We start from the raw sequence: 27,761 nt of genomic DNA on the forward strand, positions 1-27,761 counted from the left end.
TCCCACAGCTTTGAGGACCTTTCAGGAGGACTCTCAGAGCTGCTCCAGGGCAGGGCTGTGGCCCTAGGGCAGGGCTGGCTTTCCCTGCTTCCCCAGCCGAGGCACAGCCCAAGGCAGCTCCTGTTGCCAGGCTCTGCTGCAGGGCTGAGCAGCTGGGGCTGCAGCCAGGGGTGTCCAGGGCTGTCCTGCAGAGCAGGGTCCTGCAGCCCAGGGCGCTGGGCTGGGGCAGGGACTCTGCTGCCTGCCAGGGACAGCTCTCAGCCGGCCCGGGGAGCTGCTCCCAGCACTGGGGAGAAGCTGTGGGGGAAAGGAGCCGCCCTGAGCAGGGCAAGTGCTGCTACTGAGAGGGGCTGGGTGGGGCAGGGCTGCTCCCAATTCTAGACAGCCTGGGCACAGCTCCAGAGGACACTTTCCAACGAAGGTAAGCCGGGGATTGCTGGAAAGATCAGGAGCTTTCCTGAGAGTGTTTTCAATTTCTACTTGGAGCAGGGTGGGAATGTTGGGATGATGAGAAAAAGATTTTTGCTTTTTATTTATTTTGTATATATTCGTAGCTCTGTAAATTACTATTATATAGTTATAAAAGGATAATACTTAACTCTATTAAACTCTTAATTAACTCTATTAAATTGCTGTTATATACTTCAGTAACTATAATCCTTAATTAATTCTAATGCCTTCCCTAACCTTTCTCTTTGATTTTAGAACAATAATCTTAGCTTTCAAATGCTTTCAGGAAATACTATATAGTTTTATTCGGGAAGAGCACCTACCAGAACATTTTGGTTTTTGACCAGAATGTGAGCAGTCATAACAAAAAGTGAAGGCAAAGAAGCCTTTGGACCTACTCCAATGGGTTGACCCAGGGGTGTGTAACTGGAACAACTGAATCTGCTATTGGATGTTCCTGTTAAATATCCTAATTAATTGATCTTAAAAGGTTGAACTCACGTACTGGGTGTACCAAATCCCCACTGGGACACTTGGAAGCTTCCAATAAATGTCTGGTTTTACTTTCCTGCTCTAACATTGTTCCAAGGGTTTTTTTCTCTTTTGATTATAGACAACAGGGGGATGAGAGAAGAACAGGAATTGTAATCCCAGAATCACAGAACATTCTGAGTGTAAAGAGACACAGGATCATCCAAGTAATGTCTGAACATTTACAGAGACTCCAGAAGTGTAACTTTGGGTGCTCAGTCTCCCTACTGGGAACATCCCAAATGGCCCTCAGCCACTCCTCAGCCCTGCACAGCAGCAGCATCACCTTTGCAGGGTCCAGCAGGGCTCTCCTGAGCTGCCCTTGCCCACCTGCACACAGAGCCTGCCCCAGCCAGGGCCCTGCAGGTTTCTGTAGGGGTGGGGCCAGGGCACACAGAGTGGGATGGGCTCTGTGAGTGCTGGCAGAGACAAGGCTCCTCTCAGGAGGGAATGTCCAGGCCCAGGGAGATGCTGAGGGAAGGAGAGGGGGCTGAAGAGAGCAGTGCAGCAGTGCAGGGGGCAGGAGGGCACTGTTGCTGTGTGGGAGGTGCCAGGCACAGCTGGGCATGGGAACACTGTCCTGAGTGCCCGGCTGTCTCTGCCCTGCCCTCTCAGGCACAGCACCACAACATTTTCTCTTGTTTCTGCACTGCCCTGATATTGTCACTGTTATCTGCTGCTCCTAGGGAGACTCTGGCATTTGCAACAGCTGAGTCAGGCACTGCCCTTGGCATTCCTGCCAGGAAGGTGTGTCCATGGGAATGGGATGTCCAAGCTTCCCTGGCACCTGTGAGGCTGATGGCAATACAGTCCATGGGAAAGGGGAATGAGCTGAGTCCCCTCCCTGAGATCCCATCATGGGCACAGCCAGGGATCTCCTTGCTGTGCCCTTCCAAGCACTGAGCTGCCCTCCTGGGTGCAAATCTATGCCAGAGGGTCTGGGAGTTCCCTGGATGTCCCACGGGGAAGGGCAGAGCTGCCAGAGCTGAGGAAATGCTGTTGCGTTTGCCAAGGGAGCCGGGAGTGTCCTTGGCACCGGGGGTGCTGAGACCTTGCCCAGAGACCTTTGGAGAGAGTGAGACATTGAGGGATCCCTCTGCTCTGGGCAGGGTCTGGTTTATCCCAGGGTCACCCAGGAGTGTGATTGTGCTCTGATTGCAGCCAAAGGTGCAAAGCCAGGGCAGCTGGGAACAAGCCCATCAAGCCCCTCACCTTCCCTCAGCCACAGGGAATCCTTTTTACTCTCCCATCTCTCAGTGGCAAGCTCTGAGTGCAGCAGAAATGCTGGGGATATCTGACCTCAGAGAGTCAGGGATGATGTGTGGGCAGGAAAACAATCCTTAAATAAACTCCTGGTATCTATTTCGTTTAGAATTGGCATTGCAGATGCTACCAAGCCTTTCTGCATTAGGAGTGATTCCCCTGACAAATGCTGAATACGCAGCTTTGTCCCCCTGCCCCAGGGCCACAAACCCAGGGCAGAGGGGCAGGGATGGCTCCTCGAGAGCCCTCATACACAGACCTGGCTGCTCCTGGCACACTCAGCCAGCACAGCTGGAGCTCAGGCAGGGACCTGGGTGAAGGTTTTCCCAGAGCAGGAACAAGGCTAGGTGAGTCCCAGCGGGACAGTCTGAAAGGAATGGCCCAGATTTGGCTCAAACCAGCCTCTCCTAACTTGTCACTGTCCTTTCTCCATGAACAGGTCCCCATGTGCAGCCACAGCAAATGTCCAACAGCAGCTCCATCAGCCACTTCCTCCTGCTGGCATTGGCAGACACGCGGCAGCTGCAGCTCCTGCACTTCTGCCTCTTGCTGGGCATCTCCCTGGCTGCCCTCCTGGGCAACGGCCTCATCATCAGTGCCATAGCCTGCGGCCACCACTGGCACACACCCATGTTTTTCTTCCTGCTCAACCTGGCCCTCACTGACCTGGGCTCCATCGGCACCACTGTCCCCAAAGCCATGCACAATTTCCTCTGGGGCACCAGGACCATCTCCTATGCTGGTTGCACTGCCCAAGTTTTTTTTTTTGTTTTCTGCACTGCAACAGAGCTTTCCCTCCTGACCATCATGTGCTATGACCGCTACGTGTCCATCTGCAAACCCCTGCACTACGGGACCCTCCTGGACAGCAGAGCTTGTGCCCACATGGCAGCAGCTGCCTGGGCCAGTGCCTTTCTCTATTCACTGCTGCACACGGCCAATACATTTTCCCTGCCCCTGTGCCATGGCAATGCCCTGGGCCAGTTCTTCTGTGAAATCCCACAGATCCTCAAGCTCTCCTGCTCCAAATCCAATCTTACGGAACTTGGGCTTCTTGCTGTTAGTGTATGTTTGGCATTTGGCTGTTTTGTGTTCATTGTTTTCTCCTATGTGCAGATCTTCAGGGCTGTCCTGAGGATCCCCTCAGAGCAGGGACGGCACAAAGCCTTTTCCACCTGCCTCCCTCACCTGGCCGTGCTCTCTTTGTTCTTCAGCACTGCCACATTTGCTCACCTGAAGCCCCCCTCCATGTCCTCCCCATCCCTGGATCTGGCCCTGTCAGTTCTGTACTCGGTGGTGCCTCCAGCCCTGAACCCCCTCATCTACAGCCTGAGGAACAAGGAGCTCAAGGCTGCAGTGTGGGCACTGACGACTGAATTATTTAAGGAACATCAAACTGCTGGCCAATTTCTGCATATCACTTGTAATAAAATTCATCTATGATACTTCTTCTTGGTCTCATTTTGGAGGTCCTATTTATTTGTTTTCCTTTTATAATCTTGTCCACAAAGAAATGTCAATATTTGTGCCATTTCTCATTTTCTTTCTCTCCACCTTCCCTGAGGCCACAGATTGTGTCAATGAGGGGCTGTGCTCTCAGTGGCTCTAAATGAACCAAAGGATCTCCCACCAGAGCTTTCTGCAGAAATGCCCTTTTGTTGCCTTCTCTGGAGCTGCAGCAGCAATGTCTGTGTGCAGAGCTCAGGGCTGATCAGTGCTGGCACAGCAGCTGTGCCCAGCAGCAGCAGAATTTTGTGTTGCCAGAGCTGCTCCGGTGGCCCTGCTCCACTGCCCTGGTGGCCCTGGTGTTGCTGTAGGTCTTGAGTGCTCTCAGGGCCAGGCACAGTCCTGGGGGTGGCAGTGCCAGGGCGGCTGCAGCAGGGACAGGCCATGGGCACTGCTGCAGCAGCGCTGATGCCTCAGGCCAGGACCTGGGGGCTCCAGGCTCCTTGCCCAGGCTCTCTCAAGAACATGCCCAGGCCAATGCTGAGCACAGAAAACACCTGTGAGCAGCCCCAGGGTGGCCGTGGGCAAGCTGGGGGCAAACAGCATGGCTGGTGCTCTGCAAGGGCCCTGGGGGAGATAGGAAAGAGCAGTAGAGCAGGGGCTGATCCAGTGCACTGGACAGCCATGGGCAGCGTCCCAGAGTGTCCTCATGGAGCTGCCAACAACATCCCCCCTCTGAAGCCCTGGCCTCTCCCCCAGCTCACACAGGTGCCCCATCCTTGCAGGCACAGACATGGCAGCACTGGCTCAGGAGCCCCTGAGCAGTGCATTGCACAGAGCAGGGGGGAGCACCCCCATGATGTTGCTGTGGGGATATGAACCTGAGGGAGCACAAATGCCATCAGCGCCTGGGGTCAGCAAGGGCTGAGAGACACCAGGGAAACCACTCAGCTTTGTCCTGGCCTCTGCAGTTAGCCAGAACAAGTTTGTTCTGATCAGCTGGGAGTTTCCTCTCCCACTGCAGACACTGTTGCTCAGAGCCAGGGCTGCCTAGCAGCCACCCCCAAACTGCCCTGAGCATTTCCTTGGCTGCACCTTGGTTTTCTTTCCTCTCCCCTGGTTCAGATTTCTTCTTCTTTCCCACCCCTGTTCCCTTCCCTGCAAACAGCCCATCCCTGTTTGCCCTTCCCTCTCTGGCCCCACTCCCCATTGCAGTTCCTGACTTGGCACCATGGGAACATCCCTTGGGCAGCAGGATCATCCTACAAGTGCTGCAGGAATTGTCTGCAGGCTCCTGCAGTGCCTGGTGCTGCTCCCTTGCCATAGGCACCACAGGCCAGTAGGGCACATCTGGCCTGCTGTGTCTGGCTGTGGGGCTTCCTGTTCTGGGCAATGAGGAGGAGCTGCAGAGGCTCTGCGGGACTGACAGGATGGGCTTTGGGGCTGGCAGGAGAAGCTGAGGGACCTGGGCTGCTGGAGCTTCTGCAGAGGAGGCCCAGGGCTCATCCTGCAACAGCTGCAAGGGTGCTTTCAGAGAATCACAGAATCAGGAAGGTTAGAAAAGAGATTGGAGATCATCAAGTCCAGCCTGTGCCCTGACACCGCCTTGTCACCCTGAGCCTCCGCTTCTCCCCAGCTCCCTCAGATAGTCCTCACAGCTCTTGTGTTCCAGACCCCTCACCAGCCTTGTTGACCTTCTCTGGACACTCAGTCCCTCCATGTCCTTCCTAAATTGGGGGCCCAGATTTGGACACAGCACTCGAGGTGTTGCCCAGCCAGTGCTGATCACAGGGGAAGAATCACTGTCCTGCTCCTGCTGGCCTCACTGTTCCTGACCAAGGCCAGGAGCCATTGGCCTTCTTAGCCACCTGGGCACACTGCTGCCTCATGTCCAGCCTGCTGTCCATCAGTCCCTGCAGGTCCCTTTCTGCCTGGCTGCTGTCCAGCCACTCTGTTCCCAGCCTGTAGTGCTGCAGGGGTTGTTGTGGCCAAAGTGCAGGACCTGGCACTTGGACTTGTTAAACCTCACCTTGTTGGGTTTGGACCCTGGATCCAGCCTGTCCAGAGCCCTGTGCAGAGCCCTTGTACCCTCCAGCAGATCTACACTTGCACCCAGCATGGTATTACCACAGTTCCATGAGGTCCCAGAGTGTCCCAATGCTCTCCACAATTCCTTGAGGCCTCCCAGTGTCACAGTGTCCCTTTGGTTCCATGGGACCCCTTGGTGTCACAAAGTCCCTTGGATCTTTAGGCCCTACAGTGTCACAATGGCCCTTGGTCCCACAAGTCCCTGCAGGGTCACAGTTGATCCTTGGTTCCATGAGGTTTGGCAGTGCAGCAATGCTCTCCTTGGTTCCACAGTGTCGCAATGGTCTCTTGGTCCCAATAGCCACAACAGTGTCAAACATGTTTCCTTCATTCCAGGAGGCCCTGAGGAGCAGCACTGGCCCCCTGGTTCTGGGGGGCCTGCAGTGTCACAATGGACCCATCATGACACCAGGTCCTGCTCTGTAACAATGCTCTGCATGGTTCCACAAGGCCTCGCAGGGTCACAGTGGCCTCTGTGGTTCCACCAGGACCCAGACTGTCACAATGGACTCCTTGTTTCCATTCAGGCCCACAGTGTCACCATGGCCCCTTGGCTCTCTTCTGCCATGTCGTACACAGTGTCACCATGTACCTCTTAGTGCCACCAGGCCCTGCAGCACTGTCCCCACATTGTGCAGTGTCACAATGGCCCCTTGCTTCCCCAGGGCCCTGCAGTTTCACAATCATCAGAGAATCAACCAGGCTGCAAAACACCTTGGAGTGCATCAAGTCCAACCTGAGACCCAACACCACCTTGTCACCCAGGCCATTGCACTGAGTGCCACATCCAGTCTTTCCTTAAACGCTCGTCTTCCCAGGCAGCCCATTCCAATGCCCGATCATACTTTGTGTGAAGAATATTTCCTAACGTCCAGGCTTAACTTTCCCAGGTGCAGCTGAAGCCTCTGTGCTCTTGTCCTGTCACTGTTCCCTTGGAAAAGAGCCTGACCCCCATCTGGCTGCACCCTCCTGTCAGGGAGTTGTAGAGAGTGATGAGGTCTCCCCTGAGCATCCTTTTCTCCAGGATAAACAACCCCAGCTCTCTCAGCCACTCCTCACAGGACTTATGTCACAGACCCCTCTCCAGCCTTGTTGCCCTTCTCTGAATACACTCCAGTCCCTCCATGTCCTTCCTAAATTGGGGGCCTAGAACTGGACGCAGCACTCGAGGTGCTGCCCAAGCAGTGTCCCTGAGCACTGGAGAAGAATCACTGCCCTGCTCCTGCTGGCCACACCATTCCTGAGCCAGACCAGGAGCCATTGGCCTTCTTGGCCACCTGGGCACACTGCTCCCTCATGTCCAGCCTGCTGTCCATAATTCCCTGCCGGTCCCTTTCTGCCTGGCTGCTGTCCAGCCACTCTGTCCCCAGCCTGGAGTGCTGCAGGGGTTGTTGTGGCCAAAGTGCAGGACCTGGCACTTGGACTTGTTAAACCTCACCTGGTTGGGTTTGGTCCCTGGATGAAGCTGGTCCAGAGCCTTGTGCAGAGCCCTCTTACCCTCCAGCAGATCCACACTCACACCCAGCTTGGTGTCATCTGCAAACTTGTTAATAGTGGGCTCAGTCTTCTCATCCACATTGTCAATGAAGATTTTAAAAGCACTGGGCCCAACACAGACCCTGGGGAGACACCACTGGAGACTGGACATGCAATGGATGCAGCACCATCCCCATCACTCTCTGGGCCCAGCCTCCAGCCAGCTCTTTACCCGGGAAGGGTGAACATGTCCAACCTATGGGCTGCAGCTTTTCCAGGGAATTCTCTGGCTTACTGTGTCAAAGGCACACAACATCCAGAGCCTTTCCACATCCACAGGTGGGTCACCTTGTCATAAAAGGAGACCAGGTTGGTCAGGCAGGACCTGCCCCTCCTAAATCCGCACTGGCTGGCTCTGATCCCTTGGCCATCCTGTGGGTGCCCTGGGATGGCACTCAAGGTGATCTGTTCCATTTCCTTGCCAGGCACCCCGGTCAGGCTGACAGGCCTGGAGTTCCCCAGATCCTCCTTCCAGCCCTTCTTGGGGATGGGGTCACCCTGGCACCTCCAGTCTTCTGGAACCTCCCTGCTGAGCCAGGACTGATGGTAAATGATGGAGAGCAGCTTGGGGAGCTCATCCACCACCTCCCTCATCCCCCTGAGATGGATCCCATCTGACCCACACACCTGTGAGCATCTGAGTGGCTCAGCAGGTCACCAGCTGCTTCCTCCTGGATTACAGGGGCTGTTCTGCTCCCTGTGCCCATCTACCAGCTCAGGAGAACAGCTGTCCTGAGGACAACCTGTCCCAATATTAATAATCAAGACAAACAAGATGTTAGGTAGCTTATCCTTGTCCTTGTCTTTAGTTACTATATTCTCCACCGCATCCAAAAAAGAGTAGAGGTTCTCCTTCTCCCTCCTTTTGCTATACATTTTTTTATTAAAACTTTTTTTTTTTTTTCACAGAAGCGGCCAGGTTAAGTTTAAATTGAGCTTTCACCTCTCAACTTTTCTTTCTGTAATGACATCCTTAAACACTTTCTTAGTTGCCAGTCCTTTTTTCCCCTGAGTTCTCCACAAAGGTTCCATGGGCAGCCTAGCTAGTCATTTTCCTCACCAGCTCATCTTTTGCCACAGTGGGACAGGCTGCTTTTTGCCCCTTAAGATTAATTTCTTGAGATGTGTCCATCCTTCATGGACCCCTTTGTTTTTAAGGGCTGTTTTCCTTTAAAAAATCAATACCTGATTCAGTGCTCCCCAAATCTGCATCCTAAACAGGCCAAAGTCTGCCCTTCCTAATTCCAGTGTAGAAGTTTTGTTGCTGCCCCTCCTTATTTCACACAACATGGAAAACTTGATTATTTCATGGTCATTGTGCCCCAGGCAGCCTCCAAGCCCCACATCTGCCACCAGCCCTTCTCTGTTTGTGAACAGCAGGAGACAGAGCTTTCCTTGGGAGTGGGAGCGTTACCAAAAATTCGGTAAAAGGAAAACTCCTTAACACCAAGGTAGCATTACAAAGCAGCATTCTTTATTCAGCTGGATGCACGGGGGAAAGCTCCTCCCAAAGCTGTGCATGCTGAGTGCAGGAAAGTTTCTGTTTATATTCTGTATTTTGCACACATATTCATTGATTGTCCTGGACTAAACATACATATGATAAAAATTTCCCCAAAATCATTAACATATTTCCCCTCCCCTTTACCCATGCACTCTTGTGTCCTGGGGTCTCTCTGGTGGTCCCTGGTGGTCATGGACCTCAATGTTCCAGTGGGCCTGGCTGAGCTGGCAGGACACTGAGGCTGGTGAACTTCCAGTTCCCCTTCTCAAACAATCGGCATTTTGTTGTTTCCATAGGCCTGAAGTTTTGGAGAACAGGCTCCAGGTGTCAGCTTACCTGGTGTAGAAAATGTACCATCTGGAAACATGAGGTCACAGAGAGGGCTATGACATTTCAGAGTGGGTTGTGTGAGGTCATTGAGACCTATGATATCATAGCCTGCATCTGTGACATCATAAGGCCAGCTGTGACATCACAGGGCAGAGGTCTGACATCACAGAGCAGACTATAACATCACAGATTTGGCTGTGACATCAGAGACCAGCTGTGTGACATTAGAGAATGGGTTGTGACATCACAGAGCGGGTTGTGACATCACCGAGCAGGCTGTGACATCACAGAGGGGCTGTGTGACATCCCAGCAGGGCTGTGTGAGGTCCGCCCCAGCTCCCCCTCACAGTTTCTCCCAACAAGTCCTGTGCTGTTCATGCCCAGCAGGGTCCCTGTTTGCATTGCACAGAGCAGGCAGGAGCACCCCCATGCTGTTGGTATGGGGACATGAACCTGAGGGAAGCACAAATGCCATCAGCCCCTGGGGCCAGCAAGGGCTGGGGAACAGCAGGGAAACCACTCAGCTTTGTCCTGGCCTCGGCAGTCAGCCAGAAAGTTTGTTCCCATCAGCTGGGACTTTCCTGTCCCACTGCAGACGCTGTTGTTCAGAGCTAGGGCTGCCTGGCAGCCACCCCCAAACTGCCCTGAGCATTTCCTTTGCTTCACCTTTGCTTCCTTTACTCTTCCTGATACAAATTTCTTCCTCTGTCCACCCACCCCTGCTCCCTCCCCTGCAAACAGCCCATCCCTGTTTGCCCTTTCCTCTCTGGCCCCACTCCCCATTGCAGTTCCTGACTTGGCACCATGGGAATGTACCTTGGGGAGCAGGATCATCCTACAAGTACTGCAGGAATTGTCTGCAGGCTCCTGCAGTGCCTCGTGCTGCTCCCTTGCCAGAGGCACCACAGGCCAGGGGGGCACATCTGGGCTGCTGTGTCTGGCTGTGGCGCTCCCTGTTCTGGGCAATGAGGAGGAGCTGCAGAGGCTCTGCAGGACTGACAGGATGGGCTTTGGGCCTGGCAGGAGAAGCTGACGGACCTGGGCTGCTGGAGCTTCTGAAGAGGAGGCCCAGGGCTCATCCTGCAACTGCTCCAATGGTGGTTTCAGAGAATCACAGAATCAGCCAGGCTGGAAAAGGCCTTGAAGATCATCAAGTCCAACCTGTGCCTTGCCACTGCCTTGTCTCCGCTGAACGTCCTCTTCTCCAGGATAAACAACCCCAGCTCCCTCAGCTGCTCCTCGCAGGACTTGTGTTCCAGACCCCTCCCCAGACTTGTCTCCCTTCTCTGGACACACTCCAGCCCCTCCATGTCCTTCCTAAATTGGGGCCCCAGAACTGGACACAGCATTCGAGGTGCTGCCCAACCAGTTCCAAGCACAGGGGAAGAATCACTGCCCTGCTCCTGCTGGCCACACCATTCCTGATCCAGGCCAGGAGCCATTGGCCTTCTTGGCCACCTGGGCCCACTGCTGCCTCATGTCCAGCCTGCTGTCCATCAGTCCCTGCAGGTCCCTTTCTGCCTGGCTGCTGTCCAGCCACTCTGTCCCCAGCCTGTAATGCTGCAGGGCTTGTTGTGGCCAAAGGGCAAACCTGGTGCTTGGACTTGTTAATCCTGACCTTGTTGGATTTGGTCCCAGGATCCAGCATGTCCAGGCCTCTGTCCAGAGCCCTCCTACCCTCCAGCAGATCTACACTCACACCCAGCTTGGTGTCATCTACAATTTTGTTGATGATGGACTCACTCCCCTCATCCAGATCATCAATGCAGACATTGAAATCCACGCTGGCTGGCTTTTACCCCTCGGCCATCCTGTGGGTGCCCTGGGATGGCACTCAAGGTGATCTGTTCCATTTCCTTGCCAGGCACTGAGGTCAGGCTGACAGGCCTGGAGTTCCCCAGATCCTCCTTCCAGCCCTTCTTGGGGATGGGGTCACTCTGGCACCTCCAGTCCTCTGGGACCTCACTGCTGAGCCAGGACTGATGGAAAATGATGGAGAGCAGCTTGGGGAGCTCATGCACCACCTCCCTCATCCCCCTAGGATGGAGCCCATCCAATCCCATACATCTGTGAGCATCTGGGTGGCTCAGCAGGTCACCAGCTTCTTCCTCCTGGATTACAGGAGGCTGTTCTGCTCCCTGTGCCCATCTACCATCTCAGGAGAACACTTGTCCTGAGCACAACCTGTCCTAATATTGAAAATTAAGACAGACAAGGTATTAAGTAACTCAGCCTTTTCCTTCTCTTTAGTTACTATATTCTCCACTGCATCCAATAGAGAGTAAAGGCTCTCCTTATTCAATATTTTGCTATTATTTTTTAATAGAATAATTTTCTATTATTTTTCACAGAAGTGGCCAGGTTAAGCTCTAATTGAGTTTTCACCTCTCAAATTTTCTTTCTGCGTGACCTAACAATATCCTTAAACACTTCTTAAGTTTCCTGATCTTCTGTTCCAAGGTGATGCAACCTCTTTTTTTCCCTGAGTTCCAACAAAAGCTCCATGGGCAGCCAGGACAGTCATTTTCCTCACCAGCTCATCTTTTGCCACACTGGGACAGGCTGCTCCTTCCCCCTTAAGATTATTTTCTTGTCCATCCTTCCTGGACCCCTTTGTTTTTAAGGGCTGTTTCCCTTAAAAAAACCAGTACCTGATTTGGTACTCTCCAAATCTGCATCCTAAACAGGCCAAAATCTGCCCTTCCCAATTCCAATGTAGAAGTTTTGTTGCTGCCCCTCCTTCTTTCATAGAACATGGAAAACTTGATTATTTCATGGTCATTGTGCCCCAGGCAGCCTCCAAGCCCCACATCTGCCACCAGCCCTTCTCTGTTTGTGAACATCAGGAGACACAGTTTTCCTCGGGAGTGGGAGTGTTGAGCGTCACCAAAAATTCAGTAAAACAGAAAACTCCTTAACACCAATGAAGCATTAAGCAGCAGCATTCTTTATCCAGCTGGATGCATGGGGGATAACTCCTCCCAAAGCCCTGCATGCTGAATGCATGAAAGTTTCTATTTATATTTTGTATTTTGCATGCATATTCATTGATAGTCCTGGACTAAACACACAGATGGATAATCATTTCCCCAAAATCATTAACATATTTCCCCTCCCCTTTACCCATGTGTTCTTCTGTCCTGGGGGTTTCTCTGGTGGTCCCTGTGGTTGTGGATCCCAATGTTCCAGTGGGCCTGGCTGAGCTGGCAGGACACTGAGGCTGGTGAACTTCCAGTTCCCCTCCTCACACAATGGGCATTGTGTGGTTTCCATAGGCCTGGGGTTTAGGAGAACAAGCTCCAGGTGTCAGCTCACCTGGTGCAGACAATTTATCATCTGGTAACGGCTGTGACATCACAGAGTGGGTTATATGTGGTCATCGAAAAGCTATGACATCATAGACTGCTTCTGTGACATCACAGAGCCAGCTGTGACATCACAGGGAAGAGGTCTGACATCACAGAGCAGACTATGACATCACAGAGTTGGCTGTGACATCCCAGAGGGGCTGTGTGACATCCCAGCAGGGCTGTGTGAGGTCACTGGGTTGGTCACTCTGCCCCAGCTCCCCCTCACAGTTTCTCCCAACAAATCCAGTGCTGCTCATGCCCAGCAGGTTTCCTGTCCCCCGGTATCCCCCCAGCCCACCTGGAGCCACAGCCTCCACCAAAGGATGTTCCACAGGATCCACCCCAGAGACTGATATGGGGACAAGGGGCCTGGGCTGTGTGACCAGGGCATCAAGGATGGGGATTATCCAGGTCACTGTGGCGTGGTTTGGTTGCCCAGGCCAGGAAAGATGTCTGGCAGCTGGAGCAGGGTCTGGGAAGGGCCTCCAAGGTGGGGCTGGAGCCCTTGGGCTGTGAGCAGAAGCTGAGGGAGCTGGGCTGTTCCAGCCCAGAGCAGGGAAGGCTGAGGGGCTCCTCATCCCAGCCTGGCAGTGCTAGTGAGAAGGTGATCGAGAACACAGAGCCAGGCTCTTCACCGGGGACCTGATAGGAGACAAAAGCCAATGGGTGGAAGGGGAAAAGGGGGGAGATCAGCCAGGACAGGAGGAGATGAAATCAGTCAGGCTGGTTTCAGCATTTCCTCAACACCAAGAGCAGCTTGACCTCCCTTCTCCATCCACCACTGACAGCTTTGCAAATTGGGAATTGTTGGAGCTGTTTTGCCCCCACTCCAGGATGATCATCCTGATACGAGACTAATTGTGCTTATATCTATCACAGAACCACATTTGTATAAAATTAATTTTAGTATGCACATCACTTGTGGATGGTGGACTCATCAGATGCTGCTGGGGCGTTGCATATAGCTCAGGGAAGAGCAAGATTGTTATTGAATTGTGTCCTGTTCAACTGTGGTCTGTTGGCCATGGAGAGAAACTTTCTGTGCTTCTGAGTCCCACCAGTTCCTGGTCACTCAAAAGACACAAACCTGATGAGTTGTGGCTCCCACTCCAGTGGTGGCACTGGCACCTCCCTTCACCCCAGAGCCGAGCTCCCTTGTCCCAGAAAGTCCCTGGCAAAGGAGGGATGAAGGAAACAGGACAGGTTGGGAGGATCAGGGGCAGGGCAGAGCCAGGGAGAAGAATGACTTTTGCATTTGATGGAGCTGTGCCTCCCCTTGGCTTTGTTGGCTGACAAGAAATGAACATCCCTCTGTGTCTCGGGCAGCTCCTTCTCCAAGGAAAGCAGGTGGGAGTTGGAGCCAAGGAGCTGAAAGCTGCAGGTGCAGCCTGGGCTGGAGGCAGCTCAGATTTGCACAAGGCTGCTCTGAGTGTCAGGGCTTGGATAGGGGAAATGGGGGGGGTGGGAGTAGGGACAGAGTCTGATTGATTGTCAGCCATGAAGGGTCTTGATTTTCATATCTATTCAAACTGCATGAGGAGGTACTTGGTTTCAGTGTCAGTCGGAGATTGCACATATCAATTTATTAATAGGGGAAAAAAAACTAAACAGGACCTAAGAAATGTTTTTTCACTGTCTTTTTAAAAAGAATATATTCTGTTTGAATACACTATTGAAATCTGTCTAATGAACCACAAAGCATTTGGAAACTTTTTTAAATTATTCCCAGAGGCTTGGCTTGTTAAGGTGGTCTGAATGTTAATGAGCCCTGGGACACTGAATTCCTGCACTGAAGAGCTGAAGGCTGAACAAGCCTCTGGAGCAGGGAAATTCAGCAGCAGCCTCCAAGTTGCTGAGGATGTCAGCAGCCCCCACTGAGGCCATCCCTGCCCAGAGCTCGTGGAGGAATGGGCAGACAAGGAGAGCATCCCTGGGGCTGGGGCAGCACAACTCAGAGGCACCAGCGGCTCCAGCTGGGAAATGGAGTGTGGAATGTGGCTGGGAAAGCCCTGCCTGGGCTGTGCCAAGCACAACAGAAAAGCACGGACCCCCATCCCCCAAATAATTCTCTCAAAGAGAGATTTAAAAGGAATTACAATTGCTTGTGTCCTATGAGTTGGATGCACTGGAGAATACTGATAAGAGATTCCCAGGAGCTCAAAACAACAAAATAGCCTTTAATAGCAATTTCATAAAATTAGAGAAACTTGGCAAAAGGTTTAATACAACATTCACTAACCAAAAAATACTTCTCAACGCATTAAGTTTTCCCATTCAATTTCGCAAACTCGTAGTCTGTTAAATTTTAAAGTTATTCAAAATTTGCAATGGGAGAGAATTAGAAGAAGAAGACACAGAAAGAGAGAAAGACCAAAAAGATACAGAGAAGCACACACACAGCTACCAACTCCTTAATTCCAGCAGTGTTCAGATGGAAATTCCAAGAGGAGGTAGGGTCAAGATGTGTTCTTGCCTTGTGGTCAGCCTTAAATACCCCTTGGTCATCCTGGGCCCTTCCCCCAGGTGGGACTTGGGCTCAGTTTGTCCCTCAGGAGCTGGGCTGGGGGCTCTAGATGTGGCTGTGGAGCATTGCCTGTGCTGTGCCAGGGACTGGCAGGCACTGCTGGGCTGGGATAGAGGCTCTGGGGGGATTGGGGTTCCAGGGCAGGGCAGTGCTGGGGTTCCAGGGCAGGGCAAGGTGGCACTTCCTCCCCCACACATGAAATGTTTAGAGCCAACAATCTCCTCCAGTCTGACACAATAGGGAATGTTGGAGGTCAACCCCAAATTTCATGGGCATCTGTAGAAGGACAGTTCTTTTCCATAGGAAGGAAAGCCCCAGTTCACAGTTCATTTCTGGTTTGATTGCCTGGATTTTGTTTGGTTTTTTTGTTGCTTTGTTTCTTTGGTGTGCCTGAAGTATCCAGTCAGGAGCAGAGTGACTCTTGCTAAGGAACTTTGTGCTGCTGTCCCTTAAAATTAAATCTGGGTTTTGCTGATCCCTTGCCATGGATTTTCTGCACTCTCAAGCCCTCGTTCATAACAGGGTGAAGGAGCCCTGGCCCAGGCTCTGGCCCTGGGGGACACGGGGACGCTGCCGGGGGGTCCCTGTTCCCCTGTCCCACCCCCCAGGGCCCCCGGCCCCCCATCCCCGTGTCAGGCTCTGGGATCGATCTCGTGGAACATCCTCTGGGGGAGGCTGTGGCACCAGGGGCAGGGGGACCCAGGGGGCAGAGGGGACCCCACTGTGCACGAGCAGGGTTGGACTGCTCTAAGGGGAACTGTGAGGGGGGTCAGGGCAGAATGACTCCCCAGTGACCTCAGACAGCCCCTGTGATGTCACACAGTACCTGTGAGTTCACACAGCCATCTCTGTGACCTCAGACAGCCCCCTGTGAGGTCACACTGCCCCTGTGATGTCACACTGCCCCCTATGATGTCATATAGTCACCCTGTGATGTCTTACAGCCTCCTGTGATTTCACAGCCCTTGTTATGATGTCACAATTAATGTTGTGATGTAACACAGCCATTATATGATGTCCCAACCTGGTCTGTGATGTCACAGCCCTTCTGTGATGTCACAGACATAGCCTGTGATGACAGAATCCATTCTAAGATGTCCTGCCTATGATGTCACAGAGCCTACTCTGTGATATCATAGGAGAATCCGTGATCACACACAGCTGCTCTGTGATGTCACAGCCTGCTCAGTGATGTCACAAAGCTCCTTCGTGATATCACAGGATCTGTGCTGGGATATAACTCTGTGATGTCCTACAGCTGGTCTGTGATGCCACAGAAGACTCTGGGAGGACACAAAGTCATCCTGTGACATCACAGTCTGTTCTGTGATTTCATAGCCTGCTCTATGATGTTACACCGCCACCCACTGATGTCATAACCCACTCTCTGATGTCACAGAGCCACCCTCTATGATGGCAGAATCTGCTCCATGGCTCTACTCTATTTTGTCACAGTCAGCTGTGTGATGTCACAACCCCCTCAGTGATGTAACAAAGCTCTCTCTGTGTTGTCATACTCCCACTCTGAAATGGCACAGCACACACTTTCATCTCACAGCCTGCTCTATGATGTAATGCAGCCATGCCATGATGTCACAGCTTGCTCTGTGGTGTCACAGAATCCCATCAATGATGCTGTAGCTGCCCAATGACCTGTCACAATAACCTCTGTGATGTCATAGCCCAATCTGTGACCTCACACAACCCACTCTGTCCTGCCCTTGGCCTCCTGGGGGCCACCTCTCATCTGCTTTCAAAACACTGGAGGCCTGTGCTTTTCTTCTCATGGAAAAAATAATGTTTCAAGTCCAGGCATTCATGGCCAAAATTGATAATCTGCCTCTGAAATTCCTTACATCCAAGCATAGCTCCCAGACAAAAGCTGCCAGGACTGTCCAGGTTCCCTTGGTGTTGCTGTAGGACACGAAAGAACACACGCACACACACCGCTCTCCAGGTGAAGGAAAAAGAGGGCCGTTTATTTTCTGACTCCATCATTTATAGTTTTACAAAAGTGACAGTGGATTGGAGGGTGACAGTGCCACCTCTCCACAGACACTGGTTTAGCCAACAGTCCATCAACTCTCTCCTCCTCCATAGAGGAATGCAAAAACAATGAGTTGTTTACAGAAAGTGTGTGAGAAAATTCTTCGCAAGAATGTCAATATCAGAAGGCCTTCTAGAAAATCTCAAAAAAACAGGGTGACACCTTGGCTTCCAGAGGGCCAGCTCTCATCTGCCTTTGAAACTCTGGGAATGCGTACTTTCCTTCCTATGGAAAAGAACTGTCCTTCTTGTCCAGATGCCCATAGACAGAAGTGGGGTTTGGCCTCCAAAATTGTGTCTGTCCAAGGATTCTTCCATGACAACAGGTCTGGCTGGCCTTGGCCTCCTTGGGGCTGCCTCTAATCAGCCTTTGAAACACTGGGGCTCCACCCTTTCCTTCCTATGGAGAACTGTCATTCCAGTCCAGGAACCCATGGCTAAAATGGAATTCCACCCCCAAAACTCTCCATATATCCAAAGGTTGCTTTCAGACAAAAGCTGCAAGGACAGACAGATCTGGCTTGCCTTGGCCTCTGGTGACTGCCTCTCATCTGCCTTCAAACCCTGGGGTTCTGTGGCTTCCTTCCTGTAGGAAAGAACTGTCCCCCTTGTCCAGGTGCTCTTGGCCTCAAGCACTTGACCACTCTATAGGGACACAGGAGCTCTGGGCTCAGTGGGGTGGAGGCTGAGGACAGCAGAGGAGAACCCTGAGAAGGATTGAAGGGGGGTTTCAGAAATGGTGGATCCTTTGGATGTAGTAGAGAACAGCCAGACAAAGAAAAAATTAATGCCGAGGGCAGCTGGGGAGGCCCAGACTGGACACCAGGAGAAAGGAATTTCCCTGCCAGGGCAGGGCTGTGGTGCAGCACGTTCCACGGAAGGAGCCTGGAGCAGCCCAAGGCTTTGTGTCGGCAGGCAGAGGCAGGCAGGAGGCAGAGCTGTCAGCAAAGGAAGGGGCCAGCCAGGTGGGGCAGCCGGGGGATGACGACAGCCTGCAGGGACAGAGGTGCAGGGCAGGGACACCGTAGGACAGCCTGGGCTGCACAGGGCACAGGGATGGGCAGCAGCTGCAAGGCCCTGACAGAGCCAACTCCTGCAGCACTTTGGCCATGGCTGCTGGCCCTGGGGCCACGAGGGGACAGGTGACCCTTGCAGCCCTGGGGCCTCATTGCCTCCTTGTCCCTGCTCAGCAGCCTGGCAGGGGCCACCCCATGGTCCTGCCCTTGGCACTGCACATCCCCACATCCCAGTGCACATCCCTGGAAGAGCCCTGAGAAAGGAGGGAGGGACAGGATCTGCCTTGGCAGGGACTGGGGCTCAGGCCTTGGCCCTTTGCATTCCTGAAACACATCCAGGTTTGCTCAGCACCAGAGACACCTTTGCCTTGCTTGTCCCCAGCTGTCATCACTGCCTCCACTGTTCTGCTCTAGCTGGAACCTGGGGACACTTTGTCAGTCTTGTGCCTAACAGGGATCTATTTAAAATACAAGAAACTTCAGTGTTTCAATTTAACTTTGAGTTCTTGGGAAATTTTTGGAGCCCTTTCTGAGGGACTAACTTTCTGATGCAAAGATCACCAAAGCCCCAGAGGGTGATTAAAGTCCTGGTGCTGTGTCTGTGCTGCTGAGCTGGGCCGAGCTCCTGGCACAGAGGCAGCTCCTGGCAGGGGCAGCGCTGCAGAGAGACAGCTCTGGCCAGGAGCAGCTCCTGTGCACAGCCCAGCAGGGCTGGGGCACGGCCAGGGCACCTCAGGGACACCAGCAGGGCACAGACAGAGCTCACAGGGGCTCAGCACTGCCAGGGGCTGTGGCATGTCCCAGAGGGGGCTGTGTCACAGCAGCACCTCTGTGGCTGTGTCATGGAGGCACAGAGCAGCTGTGATGTCAGCAAGGGGCTGTGTGACAGCCCAGAGTGGGCTGTGTGAGGTCAAAAATTGGGCTATGACATCCCAGAGTTTGTTGTGTTAGGTCACTGAGCAGCTACAGCATCATAGAGGGGACTGTGTGTGACATCCCAAAGAAGGCTGTGACATCATGGCATGGCTGTATGACATCATAGAGAAGGCTGAGGTGAAAGTCTGTGCTGTGCCATTACAGAGTGGCAGTATGACATCATAGAGAGGGTTTGGTGACATCATGGAGGAGGTTGTGACACCACACATCTGGCTGTGACATCACTGTGACATCACTGTGACATCACAGAACAGACAGTGAACTCACAGGGTGACTTTGTGACATCAAAGAGTCTTCAGTGACATCACATTGCAGCTGCATGGCATTTCAGGGTGACATCCCAGAGTTGGCTCTGTGACATCACAAGGGTGCTGTGTGACATCCCAGAGCGGGCTGTGACATCACGATGGCTGTGTGACATCACAGGGGCTGTGTGACATTACAGGTTCTGAGAGGTCACAGAGATGTCTGTGTGAGGTCACTGGGGAGGTCACTCTGCCCTGTCCCCCCTCACAGTTCCCCCCAGAGCAGTCCAACCCTGCTCGTGCACAGCAGGGTCCCCTGTCCCCCTGGGTCCCCCTGCCCCTGGCGCCACAGCCTCCCCCAGAGGATGTTCCACGAGATCGACCCCAGAGCCTGACACGGGGACGGGGGGCCGGGGCACTGGGGGTGGGACAGGGGGACAGGGACCCCCTGGGAGCGTCCCCGTGTTCCCCAGGGCCAGAGCCTGGGCCAGGGCTCCTTCACCCTGTTATGAATGAGGGCTTGAGAGCACTGAAAAAATCCCTGGCAAGGGATCAGGAAAAACCAGATTTAATATTAAGGGACAGCAGCACAAAGTTCCTTAGCAAGAGTCACTCTGCTCCTGACTGGACACTGTAGGCACAGAAAGGAAACAAAGCAACAACAAAACCAACCAAATTTCAGGCAATCAAACCAGAAATGTACCAAGAACTGTTGCCGTGTGTATGTGTGACAAAAGGACTGTGAGGGCAAGGATGAAAGGAATATGGCCTAAAAGCTTAACAGAGCTCAAACTTTACAGGACTAAACTTACACCTTAACCTTAACTGATACCTTCAACTTCACAATTTAGCAAAAGAACAGCTATTAACTCTATTTAATCTAACTTGCAACCTATGACTTAATGATTTAACAGTGGAATAACGCATAACAATATTTAACTTGGCTTATAACTTATAGTAAACATAACAGCTTAGCAAAGGAAAGACTTTTAACAGCATTTAAGTTAGCTAAGACCTTGTGACTTTATGTTACTTACTGATATCTGGATATCTGACTGACTCAGCTATCCAGGGCACTCAAACCCCTCAGAGAGCAGCATTTCTGCCACATTTCCACAGCACAGGCACTCCTGTGTGCACACAGACACCAAGAGTCAGTGCAAGGCACCTGGGAGAAATTCCCCTGAGGGCAGGGAATGCTCCCTTGCTGATGCTTTGGCATCTCCCCAGCAGGTGAAGGGCTGAGCCTGGAGGAGTGGGGGGATCGGCCCAGGCTCTGTGGTTGTTTGGGATCCCCGAGTGCAGCAAACGGGAGAGTTCCCGGCTGGGAGAGGCCCCACTCAGAGGGAGTCGCTGGCCCAGGAGAGCTCCAAGGGCTCCTTTTGGAGCGCTGTTTGCAGGGCCCCACGAGAGGGGCTTCAGTCCCAGCAATGGCTCATCCTGGCCACACTTGGCATCAGCAGCTTTCTTTGGCAGTGTGAGAACAGGGATGTTGTGCCACTGAGGGAACAGAAACATCTCCCAGGGCTGCTCCTAAAGGAAGCAGGAGCTGTTTGGGCAGCAGCAGTGCCTGGAGTAGACAGTGTTTGTGATGAGCTGCAGAGGAGCTGAGCCCAGGGGCTGTTGGCCAAGGCCGAGGCCCAAGGAGCATTTCTCAGCTGGCAGGGTGGCCTGAGAAGGGGAGGGGGGAATGCAGCAGCACAGGGCCATGGAACCAAGGGAGCCTTGTGACACTGTGGGGCCTCATGGAATCATGGAGAGCACTGTGACATTGCTGGGCTCATGGAACCAAGGGGACTGTACTGACGCTGTGTGGCTCCATGGAATGTAGGGATCATTGTGACACTGAGAGGCCCCATCAAACCAAGGCTCCATTGTGACACTGTGGGGCCTCATGGAACCATGGAGACAATTGTGACACTTTGGGGTGTCATGGAACCAAGGGGCCATTGTGACACTGTGAGACTCCCATGGAACCAAAGGTCCATTGTGACATTGCAAGGCTTCATGGAACCATGCAAAGACAATTAAGACACTTCACAGCCTCATGGAACCAAGGGGCCATTGTGACACTGAGGGGCACCATGGAATCACAGAGACCATTGTGACACTCAGGGGAGTCATGGAATTGTGGAGACCATTGTGACACTATGAGGCTCCATGGAAGAAGCAAAGCATTGTGACACTGTGAGGCCTCATGGAACCAGTGAGACCATTGTGACCCAGATCCCCACAGAACCAAGAGGACCATTGTGATATTGTGGGGCCTGGTGAAACCAAGAGGCCTTTGTGACACTGCAGGGCTGCATGGAACCAAAGCTCCAGGGTGACACTTCAGGGCCTCATGTCATCAGTGGTCCATTGTGACACTGTGGAGCCAAAGGAGACCATTGTGACACAGCAAACCCCCAGGGTCCAAAGCTCCATTGTGACATTGCAGGGCTCATGGAACAGAGGAGTCAGGTGATATTGTGGGGCCTGGGGTACCACAGAGACCATTGTGACACTGCAAGGCCTCATGGAATCCTTGGGACCTTTGTGACACTGTGGAGTCTTAAGGATCTTAAGGGCCATTGCGACCCTGTGGAACCCCATGGAAGCAAGGTGACCTTGTGACACCTCAGGGCCCCATAAAACCAAGGGAACATAAAACAGGTCTGACTGATTTGGCCTCTCATGGGCCACCTGACTGATCCAGCTGACCTTGGCATGTTGAGGCTCTCTTCTCTTCTGCTGCTGAAACACGGGGGCTCTGTGCTTTCCTTTTTATGGGAAAGAACTGTCCTTCATGGCCAGGTGCCCATGGCCAAATTTGAGTTCCATCTCCCATATTGCCTGTTGCGACAAACTGGAGGAGATCTTGGCTCAAAATATTTCATGTGTTGGGGACGAAGGGGAAAGTCCAGCCTTGCCCTCTCCTGTGACCCCAGCACTGCCCTGCCCTGGAACCCCAACCCCCCCAGAGCCCCATCCCAGCCCAGCAGTGTCTGCCAGTCCCTGGCACACCCCAGGCAATGCCTCACACCCAACTCTGAAGCCCCCAGCCCAGCTCCTGAGTGACCAAATGACCCCAAGTCCCAGCTAGGGAGAAGGCCCCAGGAAGACCAAGGGTGACCACAAGGCTGACCACAAGGCAAGAACACATCTTGACCCTACCTCTTCTTGGAATTCCCACCTGAACAACTCTGGAATCCAGGTCTAGGTGCTTCTCTGTATCTTATTTGTCTTTCTCTCTTTCTGTGTCTACTTCTTCTATTTGGGGCTCCTTTCAAATTTTGACTGGCTTAAAATTGAATGGGCTTAGAGTTTCTGAAGTTGAATGGGCCAAGTTAATGCTTTTCAAAGTGTTTTTTGTTGATTGACTATCATATTAAACCATCTGCCAAAATTTCTCTGATTTTCTAAAGTTCCCAGTAAAGGCTCTTAGGTTGTCTTGAGCTCCTGAGAATCTCTTGTAGGTATTTCTCCAGTACATCCAACTCAGAGGACACAAACAACTGTAATTCCTTCAAAATCTCTTGTTGAGAGAATTGTTTGGGGGATGGGAGCCAGGGCTTGTCTGTCCTGCTTGGCACAGCCCAGGCAGGGCTTTCCCAGCCACATTCCACACTCCATTTCCCAGCTGGAGCCACTGGTGCCTCTGAGTGCTGCTTGCCCAGCCCCAGGGACACTCTCCTTGTCTGCCCATTCCCCCACGGGCTCTGAGCAGGTACGGCCTCAGTGGGGGCTGCTGACATCCTCAGCAGCTTGGAGGCTGCTGCTGAATTTTACTGCTCCAGAGGCTTGAGGTGCATTCAAACTGATTAGATCATATTTAAAAAGACAGTGAGAAAAGATTTTTTAGGCTCTGCTTAGGTTTTTCTTCCTGTTAATACATGGATATGTGCAATCTCCAATTGACACTGAATCCAAGTACCTCCTCATGCCGTTTGAATGGATATGAAAATCAAGACCCTTCATGGCTGACAATAATTCAGACCCTGCCCCAACCCTCTCCCCACCATTTCCCCCATCCAAGGCCTGGCACTCCGAGCAGCCTTTGTGCAAATCTGAGCTCTCTCCAGCCCAGGCTGCACCTGCAGCTTTCAGCTCCTTGGCTCCAACTCCCACCTGCTTTCCCTGCAGAAGGAGCTGCCCAAGACACAGAGGGATGTTCATTTCTTGTCACCCAACAGAGCCAAGGGAAGGCACAGCTCCATCAAATGCAACAGTCATTCTTCTCCCTGGCTCTGTCCTGCCCCTGATCCCCACAGCCTGTCCTGTTTCCTTCATCCCTGCATTGCCAGGGACTTTCTGGGACAAGGGAGCTCTGCTCTGGCTCTGGAGAGAGGTCCAAGTGCAGCCACTGGAGTGAGAACCAAAACTCATCAGGTTTGTGTCCTTTGAGGAACTGCTAAGACTCAGAGGCGCAGAAACGTTTTTATTCCTGGCCAACATAAAAAATGTGACAATGATAAAATTTAATAGTCATCCAAGCCCTTCCCTCAGCTCCTTTGACATCCCAGCAGCATCTGACATGTCCACCATCCACATGGGATTGCCATTCAGGAAAGATTTTAGACAAAGGCTTAAAAAGAGCTCATAGAAAAGATAAAAATACACCTAGGATGCTGAGTAAGGTGTTGTTTAAACTTCTGAAAGCTCAAAGCATGAAGCAATTCAAGGGAGATGCGTTGGAATGACCAGTGAACTGCTGTAGGAGGATATCTGGGAGCAACAGGAAGGACATAGACACAGCTGCTCTAAAATGAAGAGATGAAGAAATGAAGAATTATTATAAATATAGTCTTTTTATGGATAATAAATTTGGCTTCACTGGGTCATATTGGTTATGGGGTGATGTCCCTGAACCTCTGCATCCCGCTATTTTCCAACACATTTCTGGTGGAGATCGCGGGCAACCCTGAGAGGGACTCCAGGATGGCAATTTGGCTGCTGTGCAGAGGATAGGAGCCAGCCTTCGAGGAGCGGAGAAGCCGGTTGAAAGTATCCTCACTGCCCCAGTGAGAGGAAAAGGTTACTGCAGCTCCAATTGTAGATGTCTTGAATCTCACCCTGATCAAGGTGAGTGGCTGGGGAGGAGATGGGGTCTGAACATGAAAGCGAAGGTGTTCAGAAACTCCTCCAACATATCCTCTCTAAGAGAGAACATAAGTATGATGCTTCCAATTTGAAGGGACTGTTACAATGGGCTTGGGAACATAATCTCATAGCAGGAGCACAGGCTGCTTTTGAGATTTTGACATGGGAAGCTGTGGGGCGAAGGTTGTGGTACTGCATTGCATCCAGGGGGAATGAGGCAAAAGAGGCATCTAAGTATGCTACTTTGTGGAAGACCGTCATGGAAGTTTTACAGGCCTTAAAGGCAGAAAGGAAAGCTGCTGCTTTAGCTTGTGCTGCCCTTGCCTCTGAGCCAGATAAGCCTCAGGCATTCCTGGTGTCCTGAATTCAGCCACTGTTTTCTACAGCCTTTGATATTCCCTCGCACAGCCCGCAACCCCTCAGCTCAGAATCGAGCATTACACCAACTGCACCTCCAGCTCCTAGTGAGAAAGAGGAAGCTGCTGCCTCTTCACAGGTGTTGGCCTGCAGACCAAAGGAAACTTGTACTTGCAGTGAAAAAACCTCTTCAGGCTTGTTAGTCTGCAGAACAAAGGACAGTTTTACTCAAGGTGAAAAAATTGCTGATAAGAGTAACTTAGAGACTGAACATGCTGGAAAGGATAAGGAAGGAGGTATTGTTATGAATAAGACTTCTGTTGAAGAGGATTTAAGATCTCTAGTGGACAATTTGCAAAAATTGGTAATTCAACAAAAGGATCCAGTTGTCCCCAAAAGAGATTATTGTTTTGAAAAAATGGATGTACTGATGATTGTGGGTTCGGACAGACAATCAGGAAAGCGGTTACCACCCTCTCATTTTGTCTTTGAGCCAGCATCCGAGCCGGTTAAACAAAATCTTCCCTCTCATGCTGTAAAGAATGTGGAGTTAGAATTGGAATGTGACCCTGAAATAGAAGCAGCACAGAAACACAAGTGGCAGGGAGTTATTAGAGAAGCTATTGTAGAAGGGACTTTTCTCACAAATGATATACAGGCTTTTCCTGTAGTAACTAATGCTGCAGGTAGAGTTTGGGAACCTTTCGATTGGAAGATTTTAGAGAGGGTAAGAAATGCAACCTAACAATTTGGCTTAAAATCCCAGCTTGCACAGTCACTGCTGCAGTATATTTTTACCTCTAACACATTTATTCCAGCTGATGTGCATACCCTGATAAGACTTGTAATGCCCCCCCACCAGCAAGTGATGTTCCATAAAAGCTGGGAGGAAAAGTGTGTCCAGGAAGCAGCAAAACCTTGGGCACAGGGTGATCCTCTGTATGGTTTAACAGCTGACAGTTACTTGGCAAAGGGCCCTGGGCAGGCTAGGAGCATTGATGAAGTTTTACAGAAGAGCCAACAACTAGCCTAGAATGCTATCCTTGCACTTCCAGATGGGTTACACACCAAGGCTTTAACACAAATTCACCAAGGAGAGAATGAGGACAGAGTGCATGAAGCCATTAAGGATCATCCTGATTTGGATTCAGACACAAAGGTGAAAATGTTTAATATGCTGGCTTTTGACAATGCTAATGATAAAACTCAGCAGATTTTGGGTACATTAAAGAAGGCAGCTGATATCACAGAAATGCTGGAACTGATGGCTAGAACTACAGAAAGGCAAAGATCAGCCTATGTAGCTGATGCAGTACAGGATGCAGTAAAACCACTGCTTTCTAAACTGGAAAAGAGAGCAGAAGGAAAGAACATTAAGTGCTTTGGATGTAGTAAAATCGGACATGTTAGGAGTCAGTGTTGCTTTGCAGCTATGAAAATATTTTGTTCTATCTGCAGAAAAGATAACCACAATACTAAAGAATGTTGTTTCCAGGGAAATGGCCTTGCCAACACATTTTCTCCTCACGTGCAAAAACAAGTAAGGAGAGCTGCCTGGATAGCTCAGCCTCCCACCATGGAGGAGGAGGGGGACTTTACTCACTCAGATCATCAACAGCTGGAAGTGACAGAGTGGACATGGAAACCGCAGTAGACGTGACCACCATGGACTCTGCTTTGCACCTGATAGACACCAATGTAAAAGGACCCTTGGGGGGTGGGCTTAGTGCTTTTCTGTTAGGGAGATCATCTGCCAGTAGAAAGGGATTGGATGTAATCCCTGGGAGTATTCATGCGGACTATCAAGGGGTTGTTAAAATTATGGTTAGAACATTTTTCCCTCCTGTATCTGTTCCCAAAGGTTCACAAATTGCTCAGCTTGTTCCTTTTAAGTCTTGTCTCCCCTGTACAGGCAACAAAGAGTGGGGAACAGGAAGCTTTGGTTCCGCAGGTAACCCAGAAGTCTATTGGGCCATGGACATCACAAGAGGTAAACCAGACAAACAGGTAACCCTGACACATCCTAATGGCAATTCTATTACTGAAAAACTCACATGCGACACTGGAGCAGATGTAACCATCATTTCAAACACAATAGGGCCAAAAGACTGGGCATTGGTCAACCCTACTTTAGGCATTGCAGGTATTGGGGGAACACATGCAACTCAAATGAGCAAAGATGTAATTACCTTTACTTTCCTAGATGGAGTAAATGCATCTACAAGGCCTTATGTCATGCCACCCCCGGTACTTTACTAGGTTTGTTTGGTAGGGATCTGTTAAGCCAGTTAAAAGCCACCATTGTCACACAGCCTTTTTAGCAGTGGCCACTGGGGGGCAGCCAATCCTCAAAATTAGCTGGGCTACTAATCAGCCTGAGTGGATTGAGCAGTGGCCGCTGTCAAAGGAAAAGCTGCCCATGGTTCAACAATTAGTGCAAGAACAGCTAGAGGAAGGGCACATAAAACCATCCACTAGAGTGTGGAGCACTCAAATTTTTGTCATCCTGAAAAAGAGTGGGAAATGGAGGTTGTTACATGGCTTAACGTGCTGTTAATGCAGTAATGTTATGTATGGGTGCCTTGCAACCTGGTCTTTTGTCTCCTACTATGATACCTGACCCATGGAATCTATTGATCGTTGATCTCAAAGATTGTTTTTTCAGCATTCCCTTCCATCTCAATGACACAAGCCATTTTCCTTTTGCTGTTCCATCTATCAATAAGGCAGAACCCTACAAAAGGGATGAATGGACCTGCCTTCCCCAAGGCATGAGAAATTGCCCTGTGATGTGCCAAATTTATGTCGCTTGGGTGTTAGAACCTGTTTGGCAACAATTTCCTGAGTATATCATCTATCACTACATGGATGATATATTGGTGGCTGAAAACAATTAGACTCTGTAACTGTTCTAAAAACCATGACAGTTTTGCTAGAGGAGAGGGCGTTAAAATTTGGTCCTGATAAGGTGCAGCATTCTGCTCCTTGGAAATATCTCGGGTGGCAAATTGATCATTCTGTAGTAAAACCACAGACATGTTTGCATTGATACCTATT

General features: G+C 51.4%; 1 protein-coding gene across 1 annotated transcript; it reads left to right on the forward strand.

Annotated features, from left to right (window-relative positions):
• Positions 1–2,706: 2,706 nt before the first annotated feature.
• Positions 2,707–3,687, forward strand: LOC311166018 (olfactory receptor 14J1-like; the record flags this gene model as incomplete). Its single annotated transcript, XM_084227510.1, has 1 exon — positions 2,707–3,687. One exon carries the CDS (start codon positions 2,707–2,709, stop codon positions 3,685–3,687), a length of 981 nt encoding a protein of 326 aa, XP_084083636.1.
• Between the last annotated feature and the right edge of the window lie 24,074 nt (positions 3,688–27,761).

This window comes from Fringilla coelebs (assembly GCF_963513975.1).
Source record: "Fringilla coelebs genome assembly, contig: SCAFFOLD_32, whole genome shotgun sequence".
NCBI lineage: Eukaryota > Metazoa > Chordata > Aves > Passeriformes > Fringillidae > Fringilla > Fringilla coelebs.